Source organism: Chiloscyllium plagiosum, chromosome 35, assembly GCF_004010195.1.
Source record: "Chiloscyllium plagiosum isolate BGI_BamShark_2017 chromosome 35, ASM401019v2, whole genome shotgun sequence".
NCBI classification, from domain to species: Eukaryota; Metazoa; Chordata; class Chondrichthyes; order Orectolobiformes; family Hemiscylliidae; genus Chiloscyllium; species Chiloscyllium plagiosum.
The window spans coordinates 19,680,830-19,692,888 of NC_057744.1; the positions used below are offsets into that span (position 1 = coordinate 19,680,830).

General features: G+C 41.5%; 1 protein-coding gene across 6 annotated transcripts in view; it reads left to right on the forward strand.

Annotated features, from left to right (window-relative positions):
- Nucleotides 1-1,459: 1,459 nt before the first annotated feature.
- Nucleotides 1,460-12,059, forward strand: part of igsf9bb (immunoglobulin superfamily, member 9Bb) — a 648,281-nt gene continuing 637,681 nt past the window's right edge. For all 6 annotated transcript variants that reach the window (XR_006309378.1, XR_006309379.1, XM_043676763.1 and 3 more), the window contains exon 1: nt 1,460-1,819. Coding sequence is in view for 4 of the 6 variants with exons in the window: in XM_043676763.1 (XP_043532698.1) it covers nt 1,756-1,819 (64 nt within the window). In the remaining 2 variants the exon portion in view is untranslated. The remainder of the gene's footprint in view (nt 1,820-12,059) is intronic.

Sequence of the window (12,059 nt, forward strand, 5' to 3'; positions counted from 1 at the left end):
GTAAAGTGGTTGATGTTGTGAAAATGGATTTAAATAAGGCATTTGATAAGGTTCCCTAAGGCAGGCTATTGCATAAAATACAGTGGCATGGGATTGAGGGTGATTTAGTGGTTTGGATCAGAAATTGGCTAGCTGAAAGAAGACAGTGAGTGGTGGTTGATGGGAAATGTTCATCCTGAAGTTCAGTTACTAGTGGCATACTGCAAGGATCTGTTTTGGGTCCACTGCTGTTTGTCATTTTTATAAATGACCTGGATGAGGATGTAGAAGGATGGGTTAGCAAATTTGCGGATGACACTTGTTATTCTTAAAACCTAACAATTTGACTAATATTGTACCCATCATTTTCAATTCCATGCATCTTTGACTCGACAATGACTTTTTTGACTGATAAAACTTCTGACATGCCTTGAGACTTTTTTTCAAACTACTATCGATAAATGCAGGTTGTTGTAGCTGATTTCTGGTTTCTATTGGTTCTCCATTCTGCTCAGATGAAACAAGGCTTTCCCATGCGTGTAACAGAAATGTTGGTCGCACGAACATAGTGAAACATTGATTGGGAAAGCTCTTTATTGCCATAGTATGGAAGTTGTGAACAGCAAGGAGCACCTCTGATTATGATCGTGAATTCAATAAAGTAGGTAGCTTGATCCTTTTCTTTGCAATGTAGCTAGCAGAATATAATTTGACATAATCAGATTTTTGCAGGTCTACGCTTCACATTAGGCTGCAATTTGTACAGCAATGAACTCGAAATAATTTCTTCTCGAACGTAACTTGTAACTTCTAGGATTTAAGAATTGGTTTCCTTGCAGATTCTGAGTAGTAGAATTCCTGCAAGTGCATAAGAGAAAGAAACACCAATTTGATAAAATAACACAGGATGACTTTAAGCCACAGATTTTTGGGTCCCGCGATGAGAATTAGATGCAATTGATTGCAGTCTTGTAAGCCTTTTTAGATGAATTGTGGATCTGGGAGTTAGTGGTGGGCAAACGTGACCTTCTTGATTCACCAGCTCCACGAAACCGGCTGAACTTGGCCGCGAAAATGCCCTGGCAGGATTTCGCGTGGTGCTGGTTCACCTTTAGACGTGTGGAAGGCTGGAGAAGGAAGGGGCTGGAGCGGCCGCTGGAAGCTGGAAGCTGGAAACGCTCCTTGCTATTGCGCATGATACTGCGGCGCTCCAGCCTCTCTCCAGCTCAACCCACCTTGAAGCAGGCACCTAGCCCCGCCCCCTGCCCCGCCGGCCGCCTGAGTGGCAGCGCCCGCCGCCAATCGCCAGTGCCGGCGCCGGGGCCGCAGCAAATGGCCGGGCGGCGGGGGACAGAGGAGGGCGGGGCACTGGGGCAGGCCGCCATCAGGTTCGGTTGGCAGCGCAGTGGTGTCAATGTTGGAGGGGAGGGGATGGGGGACGGGGGAGGGAGGGAGGGGGAGAGAGGGGGTTGGTTCAGAGTTGGTGAGGAGGAGGAGGAGGAGGGGGGGATTCCAGTCTGAATCTGCGCTGGCACAGAGCTAGGAGCTGGGAGAGAGCGAGTGTGCTACCCAGAGGGATGTAACCGAATGAGAGAGGCTCCAACAGGCAGAGAGAGGAGAGACAGAGAGAGCAAGAGGCAGGGGAAGAGGAGGAAGAAGAAAAAAAAAGCAGAATGAAGAGGGCACCATCGGAAGGATTGCTTTTCCAGGGAACATCTAGAAGTGGAGAGCTCTAAGATATGATCCAGCCAGATCTCACAGTGGGTTAATAGTACTATGATTTGGTATGTGGCCACTTTGCTAGCGGGTGTAATCAGCACTGGAGGATCGGCAGCTCAAGGTGAGTTGAAGTTCAATATCATTATCCCTAAGTTTATTCATTGATGCTGCTGACAGAGGCGGCTGTCGCTGCTCTGGTAAAGGGGGGATGTCAGCTGTTTTCAGTGTGTGGTAGACATTTAAAGGCCACGTTTAATTCCTTCTGCATTGAACTGGCGAATGATCCAAATGCAAAGGGTTCGGTGCAACGCTAACCCCCACCCAGCTCTCTGTGTGAATAGTGTTACCGGTTTATTGACGTGCGCACTGCAAAAGTTACACGCTTTAGAAAGACGGAAAGCAAACTTTGATCGGCGGTTCTGTTGAAGTTGCCCCCCCACCACGACTCCCGGCCGTCCTGTGTCGGTCTTGCCTGCACCTTGCAGGTGCCTGGCTCAACCACAATCACCGCCATCTCCCCCAAGACCCTGGCCCCGTTGCTGGGGCTGGTGTGACGGGAATGGGGCATGATGGAGAGCGGGGCGGGGGCTAGGTAGCTACCAAAATGCAGCAGTTTCAGCAACTTTTGGCGAAGCCAGTTGTACGCGGAGAGGCAGGAGGCTCTCGCTGCAGTGTGCCAGAGAAACTGGCTCAAATTGTGAGCACTTGGTGCTGAAAGGGGGAGGAGGGTCAATGCACCGATAGAAGTGAAAGTTTCTCCGGGGACAGTGAAACCGGCGACTTCTCTCTCACATCTCAAACACTCAGCTGAGCGAAGTTGTCTGATTTATTTCAGATGAGCGTTCACTGGATCCACATTTGATTTTGTCTAAGGATGAAAGGGCCACAATTTCTCCTGCAGGGTCGGCTGGACCCGTAAATCAAAATTGTAACGAGAATTGCCGAGGTTTAGCGGACTCTGGGGCTGTCCTCAGTGTTTGTGCCTCCTAACACCCCTCCCTTATTGAGGAAGGGAATGCGGATTGGAATGTGACCTGTGTGTTTGTGTGTGTGTGTGTGTATTTTTGCCTTGACAAACGGCCGGGAGTGCTCCCAGGAATGGGCTTGACGAATCTCCAGACCTGAAACAAGGGGCTGTGTCCGCAGCAGGGAGCTGTCTCTCGGTTGTGGCAGTCCCTGAGCAGAGGCAGGTCGGCGCACTGCAGCCGCACCACACGGACTTGCAAGTTGTTTTGTTTTTTGACTCGATTGCAAGCTCCTGCTCCCTGTCCACCGTCCACATCTGTATTGTAACGGGGGTGGGAGGATCATTGCTAATCAGTATCATCAAATAAACAGTTTATAACTCAGTCTCGCAGCATGACCCCGATGCAATTCCTTAAAAAAAACAAGTTTCGAAAGCTCACGGGAATTAGCCTTAACGGCGGTACGAAATCTCCTTAAACCCAGGTCAGTGTTTGTGGTACCAAAGCACCGCAATTGACCACTGAACGGTGCCCTGTTTTGCATTCGTGATTTTAATGCAATTATTATCACACCGCATTTCGGGAAGCCGGATGTCACACATTCAGACTGACAGGGTAAAGGCAGCATGCGAGTGATGTTTCAGCAGTCCCTGAATGAGGAAATCCCCGGGGCCATTGTCAGATATTGGGTCGCTCACGGCTGCTATACCAACTCATCTCCCCCCCCCCCCCCCTCCCCGATTTCACCGCGTCCTTTCAATCCTCTCCCCCGGCATCATGCAAGCTGAATGCGGGGCTGGCGAGAGTGATATCATCCTTGCTCACTCCAGTATGCCATAGCATCGTCATGTACTTGCGAGAGGTGGTGGTGAGTAACTGGTGTGAATACCAAGTACAGAACGTCCCACTTAAATGATGATTAACCGCACGACAAATGAGCACGCTTTTAAATGCCCTCAATGATGCCCCCCACTGTTCTTTGAATCATTGTACTGTTTGAGCTATGATTCCACAAAGAAAGTAACAAGTATATGTCGTAGCGAAGTGAAAAAGTTTCACATAATTGTTTTCCAATGTCAATCATGTCGCTTTCCTTCATACCACGTTGAGTGGCTTCGCTGCACTAATTGGACTTTACATCTATGAGTTTGGTTAGAATCAATTCTTCAAACAAAGACGTGCAGACAAACGTCCCAAAATTAACAGGGAAAGGACTGAATCTCATGCTAATTGCTTATCTCAATTTTTAGTCATAGTTGGATTTATATCAGAATCCATGCTGTCTGTGTGAGGACTGGGGAAGTCTGGTACACAGCAGGTTGGAGAACAGTGGTGCTACCGAACAGATGGATTTGTTTTGTTTTCTAACTCACAAGATGCCACTGTTGTAAAAGCTGGTTCTGTAAGGCCTGTTCCTCTCAGGGTTTTCTGTGCACTTGTTGCTAGCTAGTTCAGAATGGCAGGTTTTGATGTCTACTTTATTAGGAGGGTTAGATACTGATTTTTTTTAGAATCAATCACCTTTCTGCAGCATGTCTGGTAACAACCCATTTTGAGTTTAACAACTTTTGGAGACAGATAGAGATATTCTTCCAGGATTACCAACTATGTTGTCTCTAGTAAAGATTCAGACCATCTCCTCAAGTGAGCTTTTGCATGGAGGCTCAAATATGTGAGTTCCTCACTGCTTCAGTGGGTTAACGTCATATAGTGGGGCACATGTCAATCCAGAAGCTTACTCTTTTCACCTGGTCTGTTGTTGACTTAGAACTTCCATCTAGGGTGGGAACAAGGTACTTCCTTAACATCCATGATTTTAGACAGAAACTCAAAAAATGAGCATGGGTTATTGATTTCTTGGCATCTATAGTGAATGAGGATTATATCTGTCAAATCATTTTGACATTCACTGACAATCATACAATTAGAATAATTTGTAATTGAAGGAAATCCTGGTCATTACTGTTGACTGAACTTGTACCCTAACTCAATGGTTTTGAGATTCCAGGGAAGAGAAATTAGGTGAGAGAGAATTGACAAGACCACTTTTACTTTTTTTTTTAAATCAGAGAGCTCTGCTATTATCTGATTTTTAAAAAGTTCTAACTGCAAAGACACTGGAACAATTGCCTATCAAATATAATATTCTAGGTTACCTGTTGTTGGTAGAACTTCTACTGATCTGTCTTTAATTGTATAAGAAAGCTTAGGTAGCTTCCCTGGTTAGTAATTACAGTGTGCAAAGTTGACAAAAAGGGTGAAAAGGTCAGGATATCTCAACCCAGGATACATACTTCAACTGAGGACCATTTTAAAAAGCTGCTGCTGGAACATTTATACGTTGAATCACTTCTGTCGACTTGAACAGACATATTATCATAACTCATCTGCTGTTAACAGCTTGGAATGTTACTCACTTGAATGCCTAAGATACTAGTACATAAAAAGAGAGAACGATTTTGAATTTATGTAGTGAGTTCCATGACCCAAGGAAATTCATATGCATTTCACAAGCAAAAAAAAATTTAAACTGTAGTCACGATTGTAATGTGAAGAAATGCAGAGATAATGATGGCAGAGATAATAGGTGATAATAATATGTAAATATATGAATTAGGAGCAAGAGTAGACCATTCAGTCCCTCGAGCCTGCTCCACCTTTAAATAAGATCATATTTAATTTAATTTAATCTCAAACTCACAATTCGTGCCTATCCTGGAATGTTTCATCCTGTTATCTAACACAAATCTATCTATGTTTGTCTTAAAAATATTGAAGGATTCTGGCTCAACCACCTTTTCAAGAAGAGATTTCCACTGATTTACCTCTCTGTATGAGAGAAAATGTTTGTCTCAATCTCTGATTTAAATGGGAGATTACCATTTTTCAAATAGTGACTCTTGGTTCTAGATTGTCCTATAAGGGGAAACATCCTGTCCACATCCAGCATCTAAAATTCCCTCTGGAAATTTTATGTTTCAATCAATAGGGTAAACAAGCAGGAGGCTGGAAGAACACAGCAAGCCAGGCAGCATCAGGAGGTGGAGAAGTCGATGTTTCGGGTGTAACCCTTCTTCAGGATTGGGGTTGGGCGTTCGGGGAAGTGCAGATAAAGGGGTTGGCGGGGGCAGGGTGTTGAAGTGGGGGTAGGTGAAGACAGGTAGGGGGTATGACCTGGTTGCTCAATGGGAGGTATGAATCCAGTGGGTAGTTGGGGGGAGTGGAAGAGAGGGGCAGGGGCTGGGAAAGGAGTCGGGGGAAGGGAAGGGAGGTTATTTGAAATTGGAGAACTCAATGTTGTGTCCTCCAGGTTGTAGGCTGCCCAGGCAGAAGATGAAGTGTTGTTCCTCCAGTTTGTGGTTTGGTTCATTGTAGCAATGGAGGAGGCCAAGGATGGTCAGCAGGAGGCTGGAAGAACACCACAAGCCAGGCAGCATCAGGAGTGAAGAAGTCAAAGTTTCAGGTGTAACCAAAGGGTTGGTGTGGACTCATGGCTTGCTTCCATGCTATCAGGATTCTTCTCATCTCCAGTGAATACAAGCCTACCCTGTCAATCCTCCTTCATAAGCCAGTGCACCCATTCCAGGTATTAGTCCAAGAAGCCTTCTCTGAACTCTAGTCCATGTATACTATTACATCATCAAGATAACTCGAATAATGTGCTCAGTACTTGAGGTGTGGTCTCGTTGGAGCCCTATATAACTGAAGCATTGTCTCCCGACTTTATATTAAATTCCTCTTGTGTGAAATGATAACATTCTAATAGTTTTCCTCATTACTTGCTGTACCTGCATGCTAATCTTTTGTGATTCATGCACAATTAAATCAGATCCTTCTGCATCTCAGAGCTCTGCAATCTCTCACCATTTAGATAGCATGCATTATTTAGCTTCACTGTCAAATGACATTTTCTCACATTCTACTCCATTGTCCACATCTTTGTCCACTCACTAATTTTATGGTTTTGGCAGTCTTGGCCAGGGAATGCACCTTGGAATGATGCCATCGTTTAGCATGTCATCCGAGAGACTTCACTGTTGTATCCAGCATTCTATAATGGAAGAATAGCATTTTTTGAAAAAAAATAGAATTTTGTCTCATTCTCAGTGTGTTCCAAGTTGATTTAAATGCTTCCTTTATATCATTCTGCAATACATTTCTTCTTTCTGAAAGTGTATATAGTAACTAACTTTCACAAACAATAAAAGAACAAATAATCAGATACGTATTTTTACAAAACATATGAAAAATCTGAGTCTGGGACAGAGTAGCTGGTCTGTCTCATCTGTCCCATATATGTTATGCATTGCTTTAAGAATCTCCTTATCCTAAAGCGTACATATCTTGACATTTATTGGCACTGGGTATTGGGATTTTAGTCCTGTCCAACTCTTTGTGAAGTCTCATGATGGTTAGGTTGCTTCTTAACATTCGCACATCAAGGTGTCCTAGAGTCTGAGGATGTTTCATTTCAGATTGACAGTCACAATCATTTGGTTGGTTCATGATTAGTGCTGGAGTAGGGTGGTGCTGGAAAAGCACAGCAGTTCAGGCAGCATCCGAGGAACACGAAAATCAGACGTTTCGGGCAAAAGCCCTTCATCAGGAATACCTCATGATTAGTGCTTGCTATCTCAGTAACCCTTTAGAGGAGATATTGCTGAATATTTGCAATTACAAAATGCAACAATGCAAGTTATCATATTCAGCATATACCACATGCATTTACTGTTCTCTTTGCCCAAATGTAGTCTTGAATGACTGATCATAATACATTGGCTGAGGACATATAGTACAGCACACCAAATAACATTTCCTTGCTTCATCAAATAATTACTAGTTAAAATTTTGGAAATCTAATAATACATGAAATCTCAAAGGTAGGTCTACTTGTTAGGAAAGTATTGTGATGTTTTAATCAAAAACTACTGGCTATAGTAGTTTAGCTCTTCCGTAAAACTGAACATAAACATATTTTGTTTTATAATCAGCATTGCCTGAGTTATTCTTGTACATGGAACAGTTAATGCCTAAGCTGTGGAAGTTTTCCCAGCTCAAACGCCTGAAAATAGTGATTCACAAAGATGAAAATCACAAAGGAAATCCCAGAGATAGCAAATGATTTGAATAAATTAGTGAACTACTTTAGGTGGCAAAGCAATGATGCTGAGATGGCATTCGTTAACATGATTGTAATATGAATGTCATCTCCTGGGATAGGCTAGCTGGCATGAAAAATGGTGATACACTTCAGATGACTGTGCTTAATAATGTGTTGCACAATTATTTCTACAATTACTGCCAAAACAATGCAGTGCTCAATGAGCCTCTGGCAGTTGTCACATGCTGACAAGTCAATTAACCCTTTTAAGGAGTGTTTTGCAGCTGTCAAGAAAGCCATGTGATTTCTGTCATATAATAACAATCAGAAACATTTACCCAGCTACTTGACCTAATTGACTCAATTGTTTTGTAAAATACAAGCCAAAGTGCGGTAAATGTTGCAGGATCATTAAGGCACATTTTAAATTCAGAACCATTTGGTTGCAAAACAATTGGAAAATAAAACATGGAAAATAAAAATTCAGGATTGTGAATTAGAATTAATTCAGGATTACTCTGAACTTGTTACATAATTTTCTGATGAATCCAATAAAATCTACGTTCTCTGGCTTGTTAGTTCATCAATGGAAACAGTACACTACCATATCCTGCCTGCCATCCTAGAGTTGAAGTTTGGTATACAGGAAAATAACTTTGCATTTTGATTTTATTTATTGCATAGATGGAAATGAAGACAAACATTGCCTGATTTTTCCTTGGCCCAAAAATACTTTTGCCATGTGAGCAGCCAGCAACCCAACAACCCAACTGCTCGGCCTTGCAACTTGTTTTGCATTATGAACACTTCAGTAGCTTGACAATGATTGGCAAGCATTCTTCTTGCCTGAATATCGAACATGTCCTGCAAAATAATTGCTACATTGTGGGACAGATATAAGATTTGGCTCCTGCTGCTTATAAATCCCACATAAAAAAAAGAAAGACTTGTATTCGTATCGTGGTTTTTCACAATCACTGGGCATCTCAAAGAACTATACAGGCAACTAAGTACTTTTTGATGAGAAGTCATTGTTGAAATGAAGGCAGCATTGCAGTCAATTTGTATCCAACAAACTGCAATCTGACAATGGTCAGATAATGAGTTTCTTTACGAATTTGATTGAGAGATAGACTTTGGACAGGATACCAGGGAAAACTCCCCTACTCTTCTTCAGACTAGTGGTATAGGATCTTTTAAATCCATTAAAGCAGACAGATGAGCTCTTGGTTTGGCATTTACTCAGAAAGACAGCACTTGTGACAGTGAAATGCTCCCTCAGTACTGCATTGTTGTGGAGGAAGTGAGGACTGCAGATACTGGAGATCAGAGTCGTGAGTGTGGTGCTGGAAAAGCACAACAGGTTAGGCAGCATCCGAGGACCAGGAAAATTGCTATTTCGGGCAAGGGCCTTCATCAGACATTCCTGATGAAGGTCTCTTGCCTGAAACATTGATTCTCCTGCTCCTTGAATGCTGCCTAACCCGCTGTGCTTTTCCAGCACCACACTCTCGACTCTGCACCACTGTGTCAGTCATGATTTTTGTGCTCAGGTTTTACATTGGGACCTAGACTCAGAGCCTGGTGATTTAGAGGGGACTGTGTTCCAGTCCAATTGACAGATAGGAGTAATACTGCTATCATTTGGAATGAGTATGAAGTGAAAAATATGGGTTTGCTGTGAGGTAATAATTGTTGTATGGAAATCCAGAAAGAAAAGAAAAAGGATTAATGTTTGTTTCATAAACCAAATGAAACTTTTCTATTTCTGAATTTTTCGTTATCTGCACTTATTAACATAATACTAAACATCAGTGTGTCCATACATGATTTTATTTTAAATTTGTTTGGGTTTGCATTTCCATTGTTATTATTAGATCCGTGGAATGGTCAGTTTGGCAGCAGTGTCCCTTTGAATGCTGCTGTCTTGCAAGACGAGTTAAGTAAAGTCTGCTTTTTTTTGATGTTGTGTGAAATGAGCATTCTAGAGGAGAAATCAATCAAATCCACATCAGATACATTGAATGATCAGACCTTAAAGACATGGAATTTTTAAGTGGCTCAGCCAGATTTTGGCTGAGATGAAGTAGCATTTAGTGGCACTGCTATAATTTTTGGCATTCAGGCTTTTTGGCACTGATATGGTACACAACACATGGTTTACATTTCAAGGCATTTGAGAATTTTCCTGAGATGGTCTGTCAGATATTGTATGAGTTTGTTAGTAGTGAAATGAATAGAAATGCAATTGTTCTCAATTAATTTGAAGAATGTTCTTGAGAAATAGAGCGTATGTTCATTCAATTCTCCAATCATATTATTTCCCTCTAGCTCTATCCTAATTCAGAACTTATTTAGATTCTTGAAGCGCATGCTGTCCAATGTTGCTTAATAGTAGGTAGTCCTGCATTGGGTGGGATAATTCCCATTCTGTCATTCTTACTATGAGTATGTCCTTGAGCCACTAAAGCATGGTCTTCATGGCACTCATGAAATCATAGTTGGAACACCAAATGCACATGAATACCTTTCATTTGAACACATCCAAATTCGTGTGGTAACTTAACAGTACATAGATATCTTTGGAGGAAGAGAAACTCTTCTCACTTCCCAAATGAGAATTAAAATTGATGACCCAAATTCACTCCAAGATCTTGAGTGAGACTTGTGTACCTGTGAGAGAGTTTTTTACCTGTGTATCTTCTCATTTTATTTTGATGGCCCAGTTTAGATTGAGTAATCCCCATGTTTTAAATTTAGGAGTGTAATTCATGACAAATCACTTGCAGCACCAATTCTGCAGGTAGTATCCTTATATTTGTAACTACTTCTTACTCTAGTGTTTGAATGCACAATTCGCTGACACATCAGTATAGCACTGAAAATGTGCTACATTAAGGTTTCTCAGGCTGAGAACTTATAAAGATGCAGTGGGCAGATGAAAAAAAGTCCCATGGTATTGTTCAAAGAATAGTCCTTTTGGTGGTCCAGTCAATCGTAATGGAAATGATTAGTTTGGTATTTATGTTTTTTTGCAGTTTGCTGGCTATTGTGCTTCCCTGCAAAACATCATTGATTACACTTTAAAAGTAATTGACTTTGAAGTGTTTCAGGATATCCCAAGATCGTGAGCATTGTTATTAAATGCTGGTTCTGTTTCTTTCCTGGTTTATTTCTCCTATTTTTAAGATATCTCCTGATGTCAGAATGACCAGTGTTAGTCTTATTTCGTGGCATGATATCAATAATCCAGCAACTAAACTAAGATTTTTTTAAAAAAGGTAAGCTACCCAGTTTTGGATGCACAATTAGAAGTTATACCAATGGTGATTATAATCAGTGTTGGAAGCTGAGCATATGGCTTGATCTTGTATTACAACCTAGAAACTTCTGCTATGAGTTTGTAGTGCCCAGTTTATGTACTTGTGAATAACGACTGCAATACTGTGAATCTACTTTGAATTAATTCTATTTGCAAAATCTCAATCTAACAGCACTCCCAGTTAATTATTTTGCTTTAGAACATTTGCTTCCTAAAATAAGTTTGTTTTTAAAACTCTAATAAAGCTGGAGGCAAACCATATGGAACATCACAGGTCACTGTGACTCAGCAAACTGATGATGAATAAATTAGCATGTTCAACAGACAACTCAAAGTTAGGCAAGTTGATGACTCAAATTTAGCCTACACAACAAACTAGTAGCAAATTGGTGGTTTACCATAAGGATAGTGGGATATAATGGACTCGATGATGAAAGGACTGGATGAAGAAAGTTTCCCTGATTATTGATCATATATAACTCCAGAATACCAATCCAACTGTTCTCCAAGTGTATCAGTTATCCTTTTCACAACAAGTTTCTGTTTACCCTCAGCTAACCTTCTCTGAACAAATTCCAGCTCCGAACTGTGGAGAGAAATATTTCTCAATCCAAATAGCAGAATGTTGGGCAATTTATAAAATCTCAATGTCGTATAATTTTCTTGTGAGTCTTGAGTTTGAATAGGAGCTAAATTAGATGTAATCAGATAATCACTTCTTTTGGTGAAGTGATGAACACCAAGATCTGCTAAGAGATAGTCTTTGTTTCAGGAGAAGAGAGCCAGACTCCTCAAAATGTTTAGAATTTCCTATTTTTACGGGCTAATAGTATTAGCAGTTCGCTAATTTTCGGAGAATATGCATGTGAGCTTAATGCTAAGCTATCTAGTAGGGATCAGCCAACAAATGTAAATTAAATGTCAGTGATGGTCAAAACCTTTTAAGTACTGGAAGCATTGAGGTACTTGCCTC